Genomic DNA, 24,580 nt, shown 5'->3' on the forward strand with positions numbered 1-24,580 from the left:
TAATGGTGAACAAAACACAGGGGTTTGAGCAAAACAGTTGAAGGGTATGTCTCACTTTAATTGGCGTTTATTTATCCCGGAGTTCCGCGCATAATTCGTCTTAAGGACAATCCTCACGAAATCCAAAACGAAAGTCATGCACAACTGTCAATATTATTATTTCAGCTTTGCTGCGTAGCAGCAAGCATGTAATCATAAAAAAGATAGCTGTGCGTGGCTTCTGTTTTAAATGGGGTGTGCTTGAAAACGCGAGTGCTTTTAGTTTTGGATTCCGTGAGGATTTTCCTTAAACTTCATTCAACGTTGCAGGGATACAAACACCACCAATCATGGCTCAGGATTCAGGAAGCAACTCAACATACCCTTATCGACAGATCCTGTGTTTCACAAATGCAGTAGACTAGATGGATTTATGTTTTTTCGGAAGAAGAGGACTGGGGTTCGGAACGATGATAACCCTGTGACACTTTATACAGCGTCTCGTGTATCATTAGAACAGTTTAACCATCGACCAATATTTTATCGGTTTTTGATGTCCTAGTTTATTCTGTACTATTTAGTTTTAACCTGTTATCATATTGCAATAAACCTTGCTTCTGGAAGGTCCCTAGGTTGGCCCTGAGGGTGGCTCCGTTTCAAGCGCCCATCTGGCCTTGCCTTCACTAGACAAGTGAAGAACCGATCCCTGTATCAAAATTCACAAAAATAAAGTTAAAAACAGCGTTTTTTAAAAGTTACAGAACAAATCGCTAGAGGTGGCACACTTGATGGCAATTTATTGGATCCGGCCGGACATCGCAATAGAGGGGCTCTTGCCGACGAAGCCCAAGGAAAGAAATGGAAGAAACCGAAACGAGTCTGACCTGGGCCGAGATCAATGCTAAAGCGAGCTGCCGCCCATCATCTCAGTTCGTCGAGCTGATTAGATTCGTATTCATCACTATGGGTCTCCGGGCTCTTATATAAGAACGAGTACGAGGAATGCAAAAATATAGTAAATCTGTTCATGTTGTTTTCATTTTTCCGCAACCAATGGCGAATTGAAAACTCTGTTCTTGATAACGAAATATCAAAACCAACATTGCATTTATTCAATTCTCATAATTTAGCTAAGGCAGCCATACCATGTTGTTGAAAGCTCCTGTGAAGCAAACTTTGTTCAGATTATTAGGACAAAAACAACGACCAAACCATCCTATCGGTTTCTTTATTAAACTTTAAATTTTTCCAATTTATTCTTACGTCTAGTATAAGAACTTTCCACAAACTAGGATCCCATGTAAATCAAAGCTAAGCAAGTTCGCAGATATACAGCTTATTTTGAGGTTCAGCGTTGCGATGCCACCGTGCTGATTGGTTTTAATAAACGAACAAACTGAATATACACATTTTTTGCAAGTTTTCATTCAATCCAACACTTTTCCCATGAAAACTCCATCATTGTAGCGGAATCACATGCACGGGGAAACAGAATAACGTAGAACTACCGATACGCTTCCGGACAGCGATGATCTGAGCAGCTTATTCCGAATCGAAGTCTAGTGGCCATTTACATGTGGGTGGATGCATGGCAGGGGATGGATGATAACTACGATGAGCGAGTTCGGTTTGAAATTGGTGCAACAGATTTATGTTTATTTATGCCGTTGAAATACGTTTTGTGGACTGAACGAGATTCCATTTCGTCTGTACAATGCCGTTGGCTTCAACTTGTCGAGAAGATCACATGCTGCATTTAAAGAGAAGAATGTGGACGATTTCCCTCGCCCATGCTTTAGTCTAAAACTTAGTCTTTTTGCTTTCCAATATTTGTGTATGGCATACTTCCGTTCACTTTCACACTATGTATGAATTGATTTATCAGATAATGGATCGTTGTCTGAAAGCTACAAAATTGAGCTTTTTTCGAATCTATATATTTATCCCTAAAACTGAGAGTGACATGATTCAAAGGTACGAAGAAATCCGTTATGTAAATGTACATAGAGAACGCGGTGTTGTAGAGTATCGATCTCTGTATGAGGGGTGGGTTATCCTACTCTCGCTCGGTTCTCCTATTCTTTATACCTAAATGCTTTAACTTTATGGGTTTCGTTGTAGTCTGCAATGCGCACCCAGAAGCCAACAAATGATGGCAAACACCAAGCACAAACTTTTCGATTGCTGACGTTCGAGATGGAGTGTGGTTGCACCACTTCGGGATGTAGAGCTGGCAACCTGCATTTCCTCGGAGTGGACATCGGATGATATCCGTTGGGTGTAGAATTGGAAAATATCGCTAACCTGTTAACATTTGCAAAACGTACAAAATAATGAAGATACTTCGAGAAGAAAAAAAGCAGTTTAGGCGTTTACCTCATTCCAGCCGTAGCGGTTTTTCGCCTGGACAATCGCCTCATATACTGAACTCGGTAGAAGCCCTCGAAGAGTGAATGCCATAACATGGGTAAGTGGCTCCGTGATTGGCCTTGCCGATGGAGTCAGTATTACATCGTGCCATCTGCCAGGTTGTTGGAAGGTTTCGTTCATCTGTAAAAAATATATAAAAAACCCAGATTAATCCACCTAGCAGTGATGGTGCCTTTCTCGTTCGTTCAAAAGGTTTGAAAAAATCTAAAATAACACCTATATGTGGATTGGTCTTATTTTTCATATTTGTTTATATGCATAAAAAAATTCACGCCAAACGCAATTTGTTGCAAACAAATCGGATGAGCATAAGAGCAAAAAATGGCATTTTATTTTGTATTTTTAAAATTAGTATTTTCGCCATAACTTTTGACCCAATGAATCGCCTGCTTTGAGCGTACTTACAGCGGCACACTAGGAGTTAACTTCCTGAAATCAGTGTGGCGAAAGGCATCTAATGTTCGATTTCTCAAAATTAATCACCTTCATCGAAAACATATTTGGTAGTCGTAGTAGCGGACACCTTCGTACATAACCGGTACCAAATAGTTTTTCATAAAAAGTTCCTAATTTTGAGAAAACCCGCCTTAGATGTCTTTCGCCATACAAATTTATGGCGGTTAACTCATGCTGGCTATTTTGCGCATATACTATAGCGCCTGGATGAGGCAGCAGCGGGTAGAAAATCAGCCACTGCCAATAATTCATTGTACGATCCGGCCAAGTTTCTATAGGAAACAATGGGACAAGATTCTGCGTCGAATGCAATCTGTTGCGAGCGAATAGATGAAGTCTAAGTGCTAAAAAAGTGAGCTAGATTTTTTTGAACTCTTTTTCACAATAAATAGTAATTTGACCATAACATCTAAGCCCATAGTCCGATCTGGCCAATTTTCAATAAGAAAATATGAGACATTCTGCGTCGAATGCAATTTAATGCGAGCAAATCGGTTGAGGAAAAGTGCCTGAAAAATGAGTGAGTTTTTTAGCGAATTTTCCAAAAAAAAAATTGTATAATTTTCGATCCCACAGTCCGATATGGCCAATTTTCAATAGAAAACAACGGGGCAGGATTCTACGTCGAATGCAACTTGTTGTGAGGAAATCGGTTAAGGATATGTGCCCGAAAAATGAGTGACATTTTTTACGCGATTTTTTCCTATGAGCTTGTATTTTGGCCATGACTTTTGATCCCATAGTCCGATAAGGCCAATTTTCAATAGGAAACAACGGGACAGGATTCTACGTCGAATGCAACTTGTTGCGAGCAGATCGGTTGTGGATAAGTGCCCGAAAAATGAGTGACATTTTTTACGTGATTTTTTTGTATGAATTTGTATTTTGGCCATAACTGTCGATCCAATAGTCCAATCTGTCCAATTTCAAATGGGAAACGATGGGACAGGATTCTGCGTCGAATGCAACTTGTTGCGAGCAAATCGGTTAAGGATAAGTGCCCGAAAAATGAGTGACATTTTTCACGTGATTTTTTTGTATGAATTTGTATTTTGGTCATAACTTTCGATCCCATAGTCCGATATGGCCAATTTCAAATATAAAACAATGGGACAGGATTCTGCGTCGAATGCAACTTGTTGCAAGCAAATCGGTAGAGGATAAGTGCCCGAAAAATGAGTGACATTTTTTACGCGATTTTTTTGTATGAATTTGTATTTTGGCCATAACTTTCGATCCCATGGTCCGATCTGACCAATTTCAAATAGGAAACAATGGGACAGGATTCTGCGTCGAATGCAACTTGTTTCGAGCAAATCGGTTGAGGATTAATGCCCGAAAAATGAGTGACATTTTTTACGTGATTTTTTTGTATGAATTTGTATTTTGGCCATAACTTTTGATCCCATAATCCGATTTGGCCAATTTCAAATAGGAAACAATGGGACAGGATTCTGCGTCGAATGCAACTTGTTGCGAGCAAATCGGTTGAGGATAAGTGCCTGAAAAATGATTGACATTTTTTGAGTAGTTTTGCGCACACACACACACACACACACACACACACACACACACACACACACACACACACACACACACACACACACACACACACACACACACACACACACACACACACACACACACACACACACACACACACACACACACACACACACAAACATTACCTCAATTCGTCGAATTGAGTCGATTGGTATATAACACTATGGGTCTCCGGGCCTTATATAAAAAGTTTGTTTTTGGAGCGATCATATAGCCTTTACCGTATACTTAGTATACGAGAAAGGCAAAAAGGAGTTATTATTAAGAATTCAATCAGCTTACCAAGTAAGATAAGAAAGAACGTTGTTTGTTCTCAAAACTCGAAAAAAAGTATCAAATCATTTGAGCAATGTAGGAGTTTATTTCGAATTTTGAGTTTGAGATCTTTTAAGTAAACATGATAGTCAGCTTGTTTTTACTTTAAATATGTTTACCATTATAAATTTCAAGGTCGTTCAACATTTGTTGGTATCAGGAACACTCAGTCATTAATGCGTGGAGACACTAAGATCAACACCCACCATCCTCACTCCATTCACGCTAGCTTGTCTTCGAAGTATGGACTCCGGTACACAGATCGAACTGATACATGGATGTCAATACTGCATTCGATCGTGTCAATCAAGAATTTCTACTGGTTAAGCTGATTAAGCTCTGCGTAAACATCGTACAGCTCAGTCGTTTGAATTCACGAACCATCAGGTGTATTACTAGACAACACCCTAGCCCCTTACTATACTCGATTGGATGCTGTTCGCTGAACACAATTTGGAACTTTTCAACTGTCCTTTTCCAGTACACCGTTTCCACCAAACCCTCGCTTCATGCGATTGTATTCAAAATAAAACTTTTTCGATCGATTTGGATCTTTTGTCGATCAATCGTATTCTCTTTTTTGTCATTTTTCATAGTTGAACGAACAAAACTATATATACATATGTTGCACCCCCCGGAAGATTATTTCGGCAGAAAGCCATCTGGCCAAATGCCACTTGGTCGAATAACATGTAAGGCCGAAAGTCATCTTACTAAATTCCATTTTGTCGAATTGAACGTTTCGCCAATATGGTTATTAGTTCGAAAATGGTTTGGCCGAAAATGTCATTTGGCCGAAAGCTTCGTATGTTGAGTACGACATTCGACCGAAAAGGCCATTTGTATTTGCAAGTCGTTTGGCCGAAATGGTCGTTTGGGTGAATAGGTAATTTACCACAAAATGTCTTTGGGCTAAAATGATCGTTTGGCTGAAGGGCCATTTGGCTGCAAATGTAGTTGGGCCAAAAATGTACTTTGTTGAACTGGTAATATGACCAAACATTAATATGATATTTTCGGCCGAATGGTCTAATCTGCCAATTGAACTCGTCGGCAAAATGACTTATTCCACCAAACGACTATTTCGGCAAAATGACCAGTTTGGCCGTATGACATTTTTTAACGTATGCCCATTTGAACCAAATGATAATTTCGGCCAGAATGGTTTGTTAGGCTAACTGAGATATTGTTGTGGCCTTGTGGTTTGTTTATTTATTTATTTATTTAATCTTCAACTTATTGTTGTACAGATTGAAACTTATACTATATGGAGGATCCTTCGTTTATATGTAGACTTACTTAAGCCGAAATCATACACTTCACTGGTTTCATTAAATGCACGGCAGCACAAAGTCCACGGTTCGTTAAAGCTATAGTTGGTGCGACGGGTAGATTGCCAAAGGAGCGAGTGTTGACGTAGTTGTCGTTGAGGAGCATGAAAGTTTACTTGGCTTAGAAGAGCGCTGCATTCAACATCCCCGTTGAGAAGTCCATAAACATAGAGCCGTTGTAGAAGTTTTCTCCTAGATGCCAATGTCTCCAGAGAAATTAGCCGGCATCTTTCTTCATAAGGTGGTAAGTTGGCGAAATCATTCCAGGGCAGCACACGTAAAGCGTATCGGATAAAACTCCGTTGGATAGCTTCTATTCGGTCGGTTTGTGTGACGTGGTAGGGTGCCCAAACAACTACAGCGTATTCCAGCAGGCTACGAACGACGCCGCAATATATAGATTTGAGCGCGTAAACATCCTGGAAAGCGTTTGTATTCCTTTTAACAAAGCCTAACAGAGCATAAGCTTTAGCTGTTACCGTCGTGATGCCAAAAATGTCGATTGGACAAACAGGTCATTTAGCCAAAAAAAAGTCGTTTGGCCGAATTGGTCATTTGGCTGAAAATTCCATTTTGTCAAAATGGGCGTAAGGCAGAAAGATCTATTTGGCCGATCGAGGCATTAGCCAAATATGCCGACCCGTTCGGCTAAATGACATTTTAGCCCAAATCGTCCAAATTTACTCAAGCTTTTAACAAGAATATTTTCAGTTAAAAGAATATTTTCTGTATTTTGTTTTTCAGTATGACCTGACCTGGAAGTACTGTGAGACTCCGCGGGAATCTTTTGCTCTCCGAGCAGTCTCACGTTTGCAATGCTCCTATTCTCACGGACGAGGACCAAGCAGAGTTCAGCCGAATTGGGAACGAGCAGCCACAGGCGTTCTTAGACTTCCAACTCTTAACTCAAGTAGAGCTATTAGATGTACTGTCGTAGGGGGTGACAATGGGTCAAATGGGGGTGAGAATGGGTCACTGTTTCAACTACTTAGAATGCTCGTAGAATATATTTAATGCATCTGAGGGCAAGAAGACTAAAATATAAGAGACCTTTTTGAACGATATTGCCCTACGACCTCCAGACTGCCGGTGAGAGCGATGACCCATTCTCACCCCCCAGACACATTGTCACCCCCGATGGCGGTACATAAGTTGTCGACTCCATTGAGCACCTGCGGAGATGCTTCTTCGCAGCATGTAATGTTCACATTATCCAAGTGTTAGAAATCTCATCTCTATTGTCTTCTGCCCTCACTTGTTGGGAAGGAAGATCTTACTTCTGGACTATCCGAGCATTGACTAGGTTAAACAGATTCAAAAAATACTAGCATAAACCTTGATCTTTAGAATCTTTGATCGTCCCTCCTTCTGCTATGATAGTGGCTATGTACTTAGAGTGATTCAAATTTTGACTTTTATGCCCCCCGATGCTTAAACGATTGCATTTGCCATTTTAATAATCTTCCTAAATTTTTAGAAATTTTGGATGTAATTTGACTGTGCACACGTCATTTGAAGTTTGTATTGAAATTACTGTAAAAACTGACCCTTATGTGGAAGTCCGTTCTGTGAGGTGGCCCATGAACTATTTAAATATAATTAAAACATTGCCTACACAGAATACTTCTCAAGCTGAAAGGCAGTTGTTGTTGCGAAGCGATTTCTCGTTTGGAAGCAAAGTTATGAAGAAAACAAAAATGCTCATTATTGATATTGATGCTATTCTTTTACGTGTTAAATTGAATTTCCCACGATTCAGTATTTCCTTAATAACTTTTCTTACGAGCATCAAATCGTTTCGCAACAAAGACTACCTGTTTCCTTGTAAACATTTCTCATGTTGCCGATGTACTCATTTGTTGTTAGAGCTTAACGGAAAGCGTTGGGGAACGGTTTTCCATGAAAGTTACTGTTTTCATAGCAATTTTCATACAAACTTCAAACCGCGCGTGCTCACTCAATTTACATCCAAATTAGCTAAAAATTTAGGTGGGTTAATAAAAAGGCAAATGCAATCGTTTAAGCATCGGGGGGCAAAAAAGTCAAAATTTGAATCACTCTATTGTACATCTGCTCGCAACGATTTGGTTACCCGAGTAGACAAAAATAGCTCAATAATATCAAATGTTGATTATATAGCAAAATGAGATATGGACATAATTGATATAAGAGGCGCCTGCCTAGGATGTGGGTGGGTTTGACAGTGGGCCCTGTTAAACCTCTATAAAAAGCTGCATGTATCCGCAAGTAGGCTTCGCCAAAGCGACCGTGTGCCGCTCAAAGCGCACAAGCCCAAGTCCTGGTGTTAGGTGGGACGCTAAACAGCCCTGACACGACGGCCCTCTGGCGAGACAGGAGGTTTGCGCAGGCCCAAGAAGCCGCCTGGAAAAACAATTATTACGAAGATAATGCGACTCGATATAATCGGCAAAGACCTAGGCGACGAATAAAGGATCCCGATTGGAAGCTTGGAACATGGAACTGCAAGTTTCGCAGGTTTCGCTAGGTTTCGCAGGTTGCGACAGGATGATCTACGATGAATTACATCCCCGCAACTTCGACGTCGTGGCGCTGCAGGAGATTTGCTGGACAGGACAGAAAGTGTGGAATAGCGGGCATCGGGCGGCTACCTTCTACCAAAGCTGTGGCACCACAAACGAGCTGGGAACCGGCTTCATAGTGCTGGGGAAGATGCGCCAACGCGTGATTGGGTGGCAGCCAATCAACGCAAGGATGTTCAAGGTGAGGATTCTTCAACTATTCTTCAACTATAGCATCATCAACGTACACTGCCCACACAAAGGGAGAGCCGACGACGAGAAAGAAGCGTTCTACGCACAGCTGGAGCAGACATACGATGGATGCCCACTGCGGAACGTCAAAATCGTCATCGGTGACATGAACGCGCAGGTAGGAAGGGAGTTAGTAGAAGAGATGAATGCAGAATGGGCGAGATTGCTGCAACACCGCACGAGGGTGAACGAGGCACGATATAAATAGGCTCGGAACAGACAAAACTCGATTTTCCGGAGGAAAAAGCGTCAGCAGGAAGATCGAGACCGTGAGGAGGACACGTGTAAGGACATAAACGGGAACCTTCTTACGAACGAGCGTGAGGTGATCCACAGGTGGCGGCAGCACTACGAAGAGCACCTGAATGGCGATGTGGCAGACGAAGATGGCGGTCGGTATGGTGATAGACCTGGGGGAACGCGCGCAGGACATAATTCTACCGGCTCCAGATCTTCAGGAAATCCAGGAGGAGATTGGCCGGCTGAAGAACAACAAAGCCCCTGGGGTTGACCAACTACCAGGAGAGCTATTTAAACACGGTGGTGAGGCACTGGCTAGAGCGCTGCACTGGGTCATTACCAAGATTTGGGAGCAGGGATTGAACTTATCATTTCATTATCATTTAGTATTCAGCCAATAACTCGTTCCAGAGGCGGAATTCCAAAAAGTGTTGTATGGCGGACTTCTAGCACTGATTCCCCTCTACAACTTCCCTAAGGGTACATTGCTCTATGTCTAATATTCACCGCGGGAAACGCTAGTATCATTTTATATACTAAATGATAATAGCACTTATTATCATTTAGTATATTGAGTGTTCCTACCGTTTCACGCTGTAAATATTAGACATAGAGCAAAGTACCCTTAGACAAAGTTGTAGAAAGGAATCAGCGCTAGAAGTCCGCCATACAACACTTTTTGGAATTCCGCCTCTGGAATGCGTTATTGGCTGAATACTAAATGATAATGAAATGATAAGTTCAATCCTTGTTTGGGAGGAGGAAGTTTTGCCGCAGGAGTGATGGAAGGTGTCGTGTTTCCCATCTACAAAAAGAGCAATAAAAGCTGGATTGTAGCAACTACCGCGCAATCACATTGCTGACCTACAAGGTACTCTCCCAAATTTTATGCCGTCGACTAGCACCAATCGCAAGAGAATTCGTGGGGCAGTACCAGGCGGGTTTTATGGGCGAAGCTCCACCACACGGACCAGGTGTTCGCCATTCGCCAAGTACTGCAGAAATGTCGCGAATACAACGTGCCCTGCCCACACATCATCTATTCATCGACTTCAAAGCCGCATATGATACAATCGATCGGGACCAGCTATGGCAGCTAATGCACCAAAACGGATTTCCGGATAAACTGACACGGTTGATCAAAGCGACGATGGATCGGGTGATGTGCGTAGTTCGAGTTTTAGGGGCATTCTCGAGTCCCTTCGAAACCCGCAGAGGGTTACGGCAAGGTGATGGTCTTTCGTGTCTGCTATTCAACATCGCTTTGGAAGGGGTAATACGAAGAGCAGGGATTAACACGAGTGGTACAATTTTCAATAAGACCGTCCAGCTATTTGGCTGGATGGAGGATGGAGGAAGCATCAGGAACATCAGACTGAAGAGAGAAGCCAAGCGGATCGGACTAGTCATCAACACGTCGAAGACGAAGTACATGATAGGAAGAGGTTCAAGAGAAGACAATGTGAGCCACCCACCGCGAGTTGGCATCGGTGGTGACGAAATCGAGGTGGTAGAAGAATTTGTGTACTTGGGCTCACTGGTGACTGCCGAAAATGATACCAGCAGAGAAATTCGGAGACGCATAGTGGCTGAAAATCGTACATACTTTCGACTCCGCAAGACGCTCCGATCGAATAGAGTTCGCCACCGTACCAAACTGACAATCTACAAAACGCTCATTAGACCGGTAGTCCTCTACGGACACGAGACCTGGACGATGCTCGAGCAGGACCAACGCGCACTTGGAATTTTCGAAAGGAAAGTGCGGCGTACCATCTATGGTGGGGTGCAGATGGCGGACGGTACGTTCATTCATTTATTTAGTTAACATCTAAACAGATAACACTGAATCAACAATTTGACGCCACAATGCACGGTTCGAGGCCGCATCTCTCCATCCTCGGATACGCCCCACGCTCGCCAAGTCGTTCTGCACCTGGTCTGCCCATCTCGCTCGCTGCGCTCCACGCCGTCTCGTACCTGCCGGATCGGAAGCGAACACCATCTTTGCAGGGTTGCTGTCCGGCATTCTTGCAACATGTCCTGCCCATCGTACCCTTCCGGCTTTAGCTACCTTCTGGATACTGGGTTCGCCGTAGAGTTGGGCGAGCTCATGGTTCATTCTTCGCCGCCACACACCGTCTTCTTGCACACCGCCAAAGATGGTCCTAAGCACCCGTCTCTCGAATACTCCGAATGCTTGCAAGTCCTCCTCGAGCATTGTCCATGTTTCATGTCCGTAGAGGACTACCGGTCTTATTAACGTCTTGTACATGACACATTTGGTGCGGTGGCGAATCTTTTTCGACCGCAGTTTCTTCTGGAGCCCGTAGTAGGCCCGACTTCCACAGATGATGCGCCTTCGTATTTCACGACTAACGTTGTTGTCAGCCGTTAGCAAGGATCCGAGGTAGACGACTTCCTCGACCACCTCGAAGGTATCCCCGTCTATCGTAACACTGCTTCTCAGGCGGGCCCTGTCGCGTTAGGTTCCCCCACAAGCATGTAGTTTTCTTTGACGCATTCACCACCAGTCCAACTTTTGTTGCTTCACGTTTCAGGCGGGTGTACAGTTCTGCCACCTTTGCAAATGTTCGGCCGACAATGTCCATGTCATCCGCGAAGCAAATAAATTGACTGGATCTGTTGAAAATCGTACCCCGGCTGTTACACCCGGCTCTCCGCATAACACCTTCTAGCGCAATGTTGAACAACAGGCACGAAAGTCCATCACCTTGTCTTAGTCCCCGGCGCGATTCGAACGAACTGGAGTGTTCGCCCGAAATCTTCACACAGTTTTGCACACCATCCACCGTTGCTTTGATCAGTCTGGTAAGTTTCCCAGGGAAGCTGTTCTCGTCCATAATTTTCCATAGCTCTACGCGGTCTATACTGTCGTATGCCGCCTTGAAATCAACGAACAGATGGTGCGTTGGGACCTGGTATTCACGGCATTTTTGAAGGATTTGCCGTACAGTAAAGATCTGGTCCGTTGTCGAGCGGCCGTCAACGAAGCCGGCTTGATAACTTCCCACGAACTCGTTCACTAATGGTGACAGACGACGGAAGATGATCTGGGATATCACTTTGTAGGCGGCATTAAGGATGGTGATCGCTCGAAAGTTCTCACACTCCAGTTTGTCGCCTTTCTTGTAGATGGGGCATATAACCCTTCCTTCCACTCCTCCGGTAGCTGTTCGGTTTCCCAGATTCTGACTATCAGTTTGTGCAGGCAAGTGGCCAGCTTTTCCGGGCCCATCTTGATGAGCTCAGCTCCGATACCATCCTTACCAGCTGCTTTATTGGTCTTTAGCTGTTGAATGGCATCCTTAACTTCCCTCAAGGTGGGGGCTGGTTGGCTTCCATCGTCCGCTGAACTGACGTAGTCATCTCCTCCGCTGCCTTGACTTTCACTGCCTGTACTCTCAGCGCCATTCAGATGTTCCTCGTAGTGCTGCTTCCACCTTTCGATCACCACACGTTCGTCCGTCAAGATGCTCCCATCCTTATCCCGGCACATTTCGGCTCGCGGCACGAAGCCTTTGCGGATGCGTTGAGCTTCTGATAGAACTTGCGTGTATCTTGAGAACGGCACAGCTGTTCCATCTCCTCGCACTCCGCTTCTTCCAGGCGGCGTTTCTTCTCCTGAAAAAGGCGGGTCTGCTGTCTCCGCTTCCGTCTATAACGTTCCACGTTCTGCCGGGTACCTTGCTGCAGCGCGACCGCCCGCGCTGCGTCCTTCTCCTCCAGAATCTGTTTGCACTCTTCGTCGAACCAATCGTTCCGTCGACTTCGACCCATATACCCGACGTTGTTCTCCGCTGCGTCGTTAATGGCTGCTTTAACTGTACTCCAGCAGTCCTCAAGAGGGCCCCATCGAGCTCACCCTCTTCCGGCAACGCTGCCTCGAGATGCTGCGCGTATGCAGTGGCGACATCAGGTTGCTTCAGTCGCTCTAGGTCGTACCGCGGCGGTCGTCGGTACCGAACATTGTTGATGACGGATAGTTTTGGGCGCAGTTTAACCATCACCAGATAGTGGTCCGAGTCGATGTTAGCGCCACGATATGTCCTGACGTCGATAATGTCGGAGAAGTGCCGTCCATCAATCAGAACGTGGTCGATTTGTGATTCTGTCTGCAGTGGTGATCTCCAGGTGTACCGATACGGGAGGCTGTGTTGGAAGTAGGTGCTACGAATGGCCATATTCTTGGAGGCGGCGAAATCAATTAGTCGTAGGCCGTTTTCGTTCGTCAGCCGGTGAGCGCTGAACTTTCCAATAGTCGGTCTAAACTCCTCCTCTTGGCCAACCTGAGCGTTCAAATCTCCTATGATGATTTTGACGTCGTGGATTGGGCAACTGTCGTACTCACGTTCCAGCTGCGCGTAGAATGCGTCCTTATCATCATCAGTGCTTCCGGAGTGTGGGCTATGGACGTTGATTATGCTGAAGTTGAAGAACCGGCCTTTGATCCTCAACCTGCACATTCTTTCATTGATCGGCCACCACCCGATCACGCGCCTTTGCATATCGCCCATCACTATGAAAGCTGTTCCCAGCTCGTGTGTTGCCGCAGCTCTGGTAGATGGTATGATTATCTCTAAACGTTCGCACCATTGATCCCTTCCAACAAACCTCCTGCAGCGCTACGATGCTGAATCTACAGTCCTTGAGCACATCGGTGAGTATGCGTGTGCTCCCGATAAAGTTAAGAGATTTACAGTTCCACGAACCGAGTTTCGAATCGCTAGTCTTTTTCCGTCGCAGTGGTCTTCGCCGTTGGTTCCGGTCCGTACTCTCTTGTTGATTGTTAGTTGCGTGGGTTTTTTGAAAGCTGGCTTGCAGGGCCTGACACCAAACCTCCTCAAATTCCGGAGGACCATTCCTCCTTATTTCCGGTGGACCATGGTGCACAGTTTCACTTAGAGTCCCTCGCTGGCACTCGGACGATGATCAGCCGCCCCTAACATGGAGAACAGACGCTGTTGTGAGCCGATCCTGACATGGAGAACAGACGCTCAATAAGATTTGCACCTCCGAAGAGGAGCAAACCCCCCTTCCCTGTCAGCATACGACCATAGTTCCCACCGGGGTTGGTTACCCGATCTTCCCTAAGGTTGCTCGTATCCCGGCCAGCACCGCGGGGAGGTAGGGATAGGAGTTGCTGGGTAAGAGGCTAAGGACCGCGAGATGGGGTCTATTTTATTCCTTCAGGTACGCGAAGTACCAATGGTACGCTTTACCCAGCATTTGCCGTGCCCGGACGGTACGTGGAGGAGGCGAATGAACAACGAATGCATCAGCTGTTGGGAGAACCATCCATCGTTCACACCGCGAAAATCGGACGACTGCGGTGGGCCGGGCACGTAGCCAGAATGTCGGACAATAACCCGGTGAAAATGGTTCTCGACAACGATTCGACGGGCACAAGAAGGCGAGGTGCGCAGCGGGCAAGATGGATCGATCAGGTGGAAGATGACTTGCGTACCCTCCGTAGACTGCGTGGTTGGCGACGTGTAGCCGTGGACCGAGCCGAATGGAGAAGACTCTCATATACCGCACAGGCCATTTCGGCCTTAGTCTGAATAAATAATAATAATGATATAAGAGATAAAAGATCAGACGACAATATCAAAATTTTGCACTGAAATATCATGAGGAGATCAAGTTATGCTATTTGTAAGAAGTAGTTTGTTCTTATCCATAACATCGGTCGCGCTGCAGCAAGGTACCCGGCAGAACGTGGAACTTTATAGACGGAAGCGGAGACAGCAGACCCACCTTTTTCAGGAGAAGAAACTTCGCCTGGAAGAAGCAGAGTGCGAGGAGATGGAACAGCTGTGCCGTTCTCAAGAAACACGCAAGTTCTATTAGAAGCTCAATGCATCCCGCAAAGGCTTCGTGCTGCGAGCCGAAATGTGCAGGGATAAGAATGGGAGCATCTTGACGGAAGAACGTGTGGTGATCGCAAGTCGGAAGCAGCACTACGAGGAACATTTGAATGATTCAGTGTTATCTGTTTAGATGTAGACTAAATAAATGAATGAAGGTCACTGAAGCAATTCGGAACATCATCGTCGTATTCAATTGACGATGACTGTGAACCTCCACCGTCTTATTCTAACTCAGGTTCACTATTCAGCAAACGATTGTGTAACTCCGGACAGCCTGCTATTGAACAGCACTTATGTAATGTGTATTCCTTTTACGCCATAGTATAGTACGAATGGAGCTTCTGCACTTAATTCTGCATTAGAATCGGGTTCTTCAACTGGTCAAAAGTGGCGCTTTAAGGTGTGACATGGACTCTTCTATTGCGCTTCCGAACTCTATTACAGACTCCAAGCCTGCCGCATTGGGTCTATCCAATTTTGGGATCCGGTTTAAAAGGCAATAAAAGACGATTTAGAACCGTATCCAAAGCTGTCGGATCGTGTTCTCGGTATCGGTAAAGTCACACGATTTGTTCGATTACTCATACTCGCTGATGAAAGTTAGCTACCCTTGGAAATACCTGTCTCGACGCAATCTGTTGACGAGATAATCCTGTCTTCGGTGCTTGCACTCTCGTAGAGATTCTCTCCGGAACAACAACGATTTCATCATCCGAAGAATGGGCTTTCACTTCTTTTTCGATCGATGACCGGAGAAAACTAGCAGCGTCTTCGACCACAGCAGAGGTCGCACAGACTGAATACTCAACACCTAGCATTAGACGGTGTCAGGCCATTAGGCAGAAGGCCATTTGGCCGAAGGTCATTAGGCCGAATGGACATTAGGCCGAACGGTCATTAGGCCGAATGGTCATTAGGCCGAATGGCCATTAGGCCGAATTAGCAAAAAGAAGCAAGAAGTGAAAAATGAAAAGTTCTTTCTTCACCTCACCCCTTCTTCCTTCTCCCTTCTTGAATCTTCCTTCTTCTTTCTTCCCTCTTCTTCCTTCCTTCTTCCTTCTCCCTTTTTCCTTCTTCCTTCTTCCTTTTTCCTTCTTCCTTCTTCCTTTTTCCTTCTTCCTTCTTCTTTTTTCCTTCTTTCTTCTTCCTTCTTTCTTCTTCCCTCTTCCTTCTACCTTCTTTCTTCCTCCTTCTTTTTTATTCTTTCTTCTTCCTTCCGTTTTCTTCCTTCTTCCTTCTTTCTTCTTCCTCCTTCCAGCATCCTTCTTCCTTCTTTCTTCTTCTTTCTTCCCTCTTCCTTCTTCTTTCTTCTTTCTTCCTTCCGTTTTCTTCCTTCTTCCTTCTTTCTTCCTTCTTCCTTCTTTCTTCTTTTTTCTTCCTCCTTCCATCGCCCTTCTTCCTTGTGTCTTCTTTTTTCCCACTTCCTTCATCCTTCTTTCTTCTTCCTTCTTCCTTCTTTCTTCTTCCTTCTTCCTTCTTCCTTCTTGCTTCTTCCTTCTTCCTTCTTCCTTCTTCCTTGTTCCTTCTTACTTCTCCCTCCTTCTTACTTCTTCCTCCTTTTTCCTTCTTCCTTTCTACTTCTTCCTTATTGCGCACTACTCACTTCTCACTCCACAGTTCTCATTCGGCCTAATGGCCATTCGGCCTAATGGCCATTCGGCCTAATGACCGTTCGGCCTAATGACCATTCGGCCTAATGGCCTTCGGCCTAATGGCCTTTGGCCTAATGGCCTTCGGCCTGATGACCTTCGGCCTAGTGACCCAGCATTCATAAGACAACGTAAAAGACATTGACACAACATCCACCGCTATACGCAAGGCCACAAAGCCCGAAGTATATTCAAGCGTAATTCGCTAATACCTGTCCGTGCCCATTTTCTCGTCCGACTTGCTTGGTTTGGTGGTTTATTTCTAGTCAGATCTTCTAGTACACTACGTCAGCCTTCGCATTATCCGCTAGTTCCGGAAAATCGTGATCGTCCAGGACGAAATCTCCGGTTACCATCTAAATCGATGATCTGCTTCAGTGCTGATTTCTGACATTTTCTTTCAACTTGCAGCTCTCTTTTGCTCTAATCCTAAAATCCTTGGATGGTGTTTCTCCTCCATTAACAGTTGTAGCCTCTAAGGCAGTTCCGACGGCAAATTTGTCGATCTCACCTATCACTTACCTTGGTAGGGGCTATTATGTAGGGAGCATCAACTTTGCGAGAGATTATATATTAGAAGGTACTTGCGCTTATTCTTTATTGTTGCTTCATATTATTTGTTCAAAATGGCAGGAAAAACCTGCATTTTTTAGGTAAACAATACAACAATTAACATTCAACGAACACTTAAGTCTAATTGAACGTATACTAAATATTCCTTATCCTATTTCTAAACATTGAGCTAGTATCTGCTAGGTTGAAGAACATTGAATAACTATTAAATCTCTCACAGATTCTGCCTATAGGATAACTTAACCTATAATTAATTCTTCTATAAGGTAAATTAAAAAAAGACATCGAACGTTAATTGCGCGAAGGAACACGAAAATCCATACAATTCAGGATATTGGGTGAGTCTATTTCACCAAGTATATTTTTGCAGCGAAAGTTATGGTGGTGTTCGGGCACGCTAGTGAATTTCGTTATCTCGCATCGTCGTCGCCCTCTGCCGCGTTGGTTGGTGTTTTGGCCGAAGATATCGGAAAGTCCGACTGGCAGTGGCATGGGCTCTCCAGCGGAGCGACTCTTGGCGATTTGCCGACGATGGCGATGTGTGATGATGACGTCCAAAATGGCGTTCAGCGGCCACCTGCCAACTAGCTAAAAACCGCACGGAAGACACATAAAAGAAAAGGTCCGGAAATTGTCACGGACCTACCACACAATTTCAGATATCTAAACATAACCTCTCTTATGCAAAACAATTGCATTTTCTTCAATACTTTAACACTCGACGTGCACAAAAAAAGACTTTCCAAAAGATTTAATTTTCTAAAGAAATTTAACACAACTTCATTAAATATTCGCAAGCTAGATTATAGCTATTAATATTTCACCTTCACTGAATCGGCGCGCACTACTACTGCCTTTAGTAGTCCGACTGGAAAAGAAGATACCGTGATTTTTATCAGTCGATTTCGCAACGGTTGGTACGATCATGCACAGGGTATTAACTATGCCTCCCCATCTCGTAACGGGTGGGTGTATTAGCTCATCCAAGGTCAGTAGTGGGGGTCTTCCTTAGCCGTGCGGTTAGACGCGCGGCTACAAAGCAAGACCATGCTGAGGGTGGCTGGGTTCGATTCCCGGTGCCGGTCTAGACTTCCCTGGGCATAAAAGTATCATCGTGTTAGCCTCATGATATATAAATGCAAAAATGGTAACCTGGCTTAGAAACCTCGCAGTTAATAACTGTGGAAGTGCTGACTAAGCTAATGAACACTAAGCTGCGAGGCGGCTCTGTCCCAGTGTGAGAATGTAATGCCAATAAGAAGAAGAAGGTCAGTAGTGTGGGTGGGAATGAGCATAACTGGTGCTTATTAAATAAATGACCCAATCGATTATATTTTTTCAGACGGCTGGGATCGCTATAGGTTCTTACTGGAATGGGGGACGAGATAGTGGGACGCTTGTGGAGGAGCCAACGGTGTCACACTTTTCATCTTACATCCACGAACGCGACTGGTCTACTTGACCGGAAGAGATTCGGCACGTCGTCGTCCCACGTCGCATAATGTGCAATGATCGAGCATTACATTTGCTGACATACAAAACTTTAGTAGCAGCAAGGTGAAAGAAGTACTTAGAATAATTTTTGAATGTTGGCAACGAGGTGTATGTATTTAAAAACAGGATGAATATAGTCGACGACGATCAATCTGTGGAACCTCCAATGATGGATGAAATTAGAAAAAAAGAACATAAAACTAATAAAATTCATGCTGAGCTTTTTAAACTTAGAAGTGCGGTAAAGTATTCATAGAATTAATATCTAGGGCACTCCAGCAAAGCTGAGGTGAGTTTAATATGCGGTATGATCATGCCCTGTGAATACATAATCTCGTTCCACAGAGCCAATTAAAAAACAAGCTTCACAAACTATTGGCATTGCATCACATTTGCCCCCGCGATCTATAACCTTTTCAAACGCATTAAAAATTTCCTCACCATAAGTTTCCGATACAAAAGGCGCACTTCCAGCAGCGGTGGGTAGCTTTCCACTTTCCAGGTTAGGTTGTAGCTATCAGGGGATCGGCTCCACGGTGGTGACACAAACTCCGCCGGACCCGGCCGGCCGGATACTTCCATGTATTTTTTCGAACGGCCGAGCGTGTTGTCAGCAACGCAGCTGAAGAGACAAAAAAATATGGGAAAAGTATATTTAGATCGTTTCGCTTCATTGTGTTTGCACACCCGTGCATCGCAAGACCAACTTGGGTATGCCTAATGAACTACGACATGACGTGCAATTTCCGAGTACGTAGGCTTCCAGTTAAATAAAGGAGCGACTGGGTGAAAAGCAAGCAGATTTTTTTTCACGGACGCAGTTTCCGTTGCCGTCGAGATGATGAATACATGATTAAACAAAAAGTACGTGGTATGAAAAAATTACTTGAAAACTAGGAAAAAAAACTAACAACGTGTGCACTGAGCTAACCTGTAGTTGCCAAAGTCCTCCTGTTGAACATGGCGGATGGAAAGCGTATGTCGATTTCCTCTCGATGACATGGTCCGTCTGTCGGTCGGTTGAATGGGAAATGAGTTTTGATACCATGAAACCTGCAAGGAAGCGGAAATAGAAAAATACCAATGTATTTATTAGTTCATTATAGAACGAATATACCGATGGGATATAAAGTTTAGAATGATGGGGTTAGCTACAGCTGGTTGTGCATTTGAATTTAGTGCACACACACATCGAAAGGGGTGGTATGATCCACCGCTACAAAGCAAGACCATGCTGAATGTTCGATTCTCGGTGCGATCTAGAAAACTTTCGAGTAGGAAATTTTCTCGACTTCCCGGGGCATAAAAGTCCCAGTCCCAGTAGAAGAGTAATGCCAGTAAGAAGAAGAAGAAAAAACACGTCGAAGTAATATAAATTCCTATCTATACAGAAGAATTGTTATTTTTTACTTTTCTAGTGAAATGCGTAAAAAATGAACCAACGTCGTTAAAATTTTGTTCTCTAGCCAAAATGCGATAACAAGTGAAAATGTTCATTCGTAAATTACCGCTTGTACATGACCTGCCTTTTGAGTATGAACATATTCTCTGGAAGGGAATATTTCCTCCACAATCAATTAAACTGGATAAATTGACTTCGGCGAAGTAGTTTAATTTTATTGTTATTACCATTTACTGCTCTTCGCAACCGAACGGGCGACACGGTTGGTGGTCCCCATTGTTGGCTAAATTATATACCAGGAGTCCCCGTATTGGCTGTTCGGTCCGTCGTCGGCTAGAATTGGCTGGCGGTCGATGATGCACTTTGCTTGCTTTTGATGGGGCGTAAGAGCAGGATACATTTTTTATCTCATGAAAATACATTGAGAAAAAGAATTACATTTAAAAATGCCCGCATATCAACATCACTTCAATTACACAGGATTCTGTTTTGATCGTGTGACTTCAATTCACCACCAAAATCTTTGCAACATGTTTCAAAAAAAATCTGAATAAATCAAAGAAAAATCACATGATAATTAATATGCGTTAAACATTTAGGATGAGTGCAAAATTGAGAAAATGTAAATCGTGTAAACAGAATCCTGTGTATTTCTTTTTTATTAAAGATATTTTAGAAATGTTCCTTAATTTTGGTGATAAACACAATGTTTTTGTACGCCAATTTAGATTTATGCTATGTTTTTACAGGGCAAGTGAATTGAACAACTCACTTGAATTCAATTGACTTGCCTAAAGTTGAACATGTTCAACTTTCTTTTCGTTCAAGTGAATTGAATTAAGATGTTTACACGTTCCATTCGCGTCCGATTCAAGCGACTTGCTCAATTCACTTGCCTCGTCTTAACGTAGCATTAAGCTTATTGATAGTTTTGTTAAAAATTTATAGAAAATAATTATAATTTTAAAAAATTCATCCATCAACTGCTGCAAAAATCTGAACCCAAATGAAAGAGTTCTTTTTCTTCTTATTGGCATTACATCCCTACACTGGGACAAAGCCGCCTCGCAGCTTAGTGTTCACTAAGCACTTCCACAGTTACTAACTGCGAGGTTTCTAAGCCAAGTTACCATTTTTGCATTCGTATACCATGAGGCTAACATGATGATACTTTTATGTCCAGGGAAGTCGAGACAATTTTCAATCCGAAAATTGCCTAGACCGGCACCGGGAATCGAACCCACCCTAGTAACATTTTGGTTTTATTCTGGTTTTATAACACTCTTCTAGAGTAAATTATGGGTTTCCAGAGCGTTATAAAACTTAAAATGTTACTTGGGCAGCCACCCTCAGCATGGTCTTGCTTTGTAGCCGCGCGTCTTACCGCATGGCTAAGGAGGGCCCCTCCTGCACAGCTGGAGCAGGCATACGATGGATGCCCACTGCGGGACGTAAAAATTGTCATCGGCGACATGAACGCACAGGTAGGAAGGGACGAAATGTATAGACCGCTCATCGAACCGGATAGTCTACATACTGTATCGAACGATAACGGCCAACGATGCATAAACTTATAAATGGTAGTCCGAAGCACCTTCTTTCCCCGCAAAAATATCCACAAGGCCACATGGAGATCACCTAACCAAGAAACGGAAAAGCAAATCGACTACGTTCTAATCGACGGTAAATTCTTCTCCGACATCACGAACGTCCGCACTTACCGCAGTGCGAATGTTGAATCCGACCACTACCTCGTTGCAGTATGCCTGCGCTCAAAACTCTCGACGGTGTACAACACGCGTCGAAGTCGGACGCCGCGGCTAAACATTGGGCGGCTACAAGACGGTAGACTAGCCCAAGAATACGCGCAGCAGCTGGAAGTGGCACTCCCAACGGAAGAGCAGCTAGGCGCAGCGTCTCTTGAAGAGGGCTGGAGAGATATTCGATCCGCCATTGGTAGCACCGCAACCGCTGCACTTGGCACGGTCCCCCCAGATCAGAGAAACGACTGGTATGACGGCGAATGTGAGCAGTTAGTAGAAGAGAAGAATGCAGAATGGGCGAGATTGCTGCAACACCGCACAAGGGCGAACGAGGCACGATATAATCAGGCGCGGAACAGACAAAACTCGATTTTCCGGAGGAAAAAGCGCCGGCAGAAAGATCGAGACGGAGCAACTGTACCGCGCTAATAACACACGAAAGTTGTATGAGAAGTTGAACCGTTCGCGTAAGTGCCACGTGCCACAGCCTGATACGTGTAAGGACATAAACGGGAACCTTCTTACGAACGAGCGTGAGGTGATCCAAAGGTGGCGGCAGCACTACGAAGACCACCTGAATGGCGATGTGGCAGACGAAAATGGCGGTATGGTGATGGACCTGGGGGAACGCGCGCAGGACACAATTCTACCGGCTCCGGATCTCCAGGAAATCCAGGAGGAGATTGGCCGGCTGAAGAACAACAAATCTCATGGGGTTGACCAACTGCCAGTAGAGCTATTTAAACACGGTGGTGAGACACTGGCTAGAGCGCTGCACTTGGCCATTACCAAGATTTGGGAGGAGGAAGTTTTGCCGCAGGAGTGGATGGAAGGTGTCGTGTGTCCCATCTACAAAAAGGGCGATAAGCTGGATTGTAGCAACTACCGCGCAGTCACATTGCTGAACGCCGCCTACAAGGTACTCTCCCAAATTTTATGCCGTCGACTAGCACCAAGTGCAAGGGAGTTCGTGGGGCAGTACCAGGCGGGTTTTATGGGCGAACGCTCCACCACGGACCAGGTGTTCGCCATTCGCCAAGTACTGCAGAAATGCCGCGAATACAACGTGCCCACACATCATCTATTCATCGACTTCAAAGCCGCATATGATACAATCGATCGGGACCAGCTATGGCAGCTAATGCACGAACACGGTTTTCCGGATAAACTGACACGGTTGATCAAAGCGACGATGGATCGGGTGATGTGCGTAGTTCGAGTTTCAGGGGTATTCTCGAGTCCCTTCGAAACCCGCAGAGGGATACGGCAAGGTGATGGTCTTTCGTGTTTGCTATTCAACATCGCTTTGGAAGGGGTAATACGAAGAGCAGGGATTAACACGAGTGGTACAATTTTCAATAAGTCCGTCCAGCTATTTGGTTTCGCCGACGACATAGATATTATGGCACGTAACTTTGAGAAGATGGAGGAAGCCTACATCAGACTGAAGAGGAAAGCTAAGCGGATCGGACTAGTCATCAACACGCCGAAGACGAAGTACATGATAGGAAGAGGTTCAAGAGAAGACAATGTGAGCCACCCACCGCGAGTTTGCATCGGTGGTGACGAAATCGAGGTGGTAGAAAAATTTGTGTACTTGGGCTCACTGGTGACTGCCGAAAATGACACCAGCAGAGAAATTCGGAGACGCATAGTGGCTGGGAATCGTACGTACTTTGGACTCCGCAAGACGCTCCGATCGAATAGAGTTCGCCGCCGTACCAAACTGACAATCTACAAAACGCTAATTAGACCGGTAGTCCTCTACGGACACGAGACCTGGACGATGCTCGTGGAGGACCAACGCGCACTTGGAGTTTTCGAAAGGAAAGTGCTGCGTACCATCTATGGTGGGGTGCAGATGGCGGACGGTACGTGGAGGAGGCGAATGAACCACGAATTGCATCAGCTGTTGGGAGAACCATCCATCGTTCACACCGCGAAAATCGGACGACTGCGATGGGCCGGGCACGTAGCCAGAATGTCGGACAGTAACCCGGTGAAAATGGTTCTCGACAACGATCCGACGGGCACAAGAAGGCGAGGTGCGCAGCGGGCAAGGTGGATCGATCAGGTGGAAGATGACTTGCGGACCCTCCGTAGACTGCGTGGTTGGCGACGTGTAGCCATGGACCGAGCCGAATGGAGAAGACTTTTATATACCGCACAGGCCACTTCGGCCTTAGTCTGATTAAATAAATAATAAATAAAAATCTGGTCTGTTGTCTACGTCTACATAGCCCGCTTGATAACTTCGCACGAACTCATTCACTACGGATGACAGATGACGGAAATGTAGACATAGATTTCTTCGTAGAATTATTCAAACTACGACAATTAGCGGATTTTGGAGTGCAGTTTATCAATAGCTGCATTACTTATTGGTCAACCATCTACAATAATAAAAAAATTATAGAAATCTAATCGTTTCAAGCTTCCAGTTATAAGGTTGGGGCCATTGCAGATTCAACATATCACACCATGTGTATTTAACACTTTGGTACAATCGCAATGAAAGCAAGCAAGAAAAAATCCAATCGACAAATAAATAACCAATACAAATATACATATGCGATGATGGTGGCGATAATTTATTTTTGCACGTTCCACTTCAACAGACCGGGTTCGGAATTCCCAGCAACGGAGCATGATGGCCCAAAGCATAAATCAAGGCCATTAGTGTGGTTTGATGGGACGTG

General features: G+C 44.6%; 1 protein-coding gene across 1 annotated transcript in view; it reads right to left on the reverse strand.

Moving 5' to 3' along the window:
• Positions 1-201: 201 nt before the first annotated feature.
• LOC134205184 (neurotrimin) overlaps positions 202-24,580 on the reverse strand; it is a 972,131-nt gene continuing 947,752 nt past the window's right edge. The window contains exons 8-11 of the mRNA XM_062680202.1: positions 19,648-19,769; positions 19,158-19,338; positions 2,356-2,529; positions 202-2,283 (exon numbers count right to left, since the gene is read on the reverse strand). Of these exons, the coding sequence (XP_062536186.1) occupies positions 2,083-2,283; positions 2,356-2,529; positions 19,158-19,338; positions 19,648-19,769 (678 nt within the window). The 3' untranslated portion in view covers positions 202-2,082. The remainder of the gene's footprint in view (positions 2,284-2,355; positions 2,530-19,157; positions 19,339-19,647; positions 19,770-24,580) is intronic.

Source organism: Armigeres subalbatus, chromosome 1 (genome assembly GCF_024139115.2).
Source record: "Armigeres subalbatus isolate Guangzhou_Male chromosome 1, GZ_Asu_2, whole genome shotgun sequence".
Classification (NCBI taxonomy): domain Eukaryota; kingdom Metazoa; phylum Arthropoda; class Insecta; order Diptera; family Culicidae; genus Armigeres; species Armigeres subalbatus.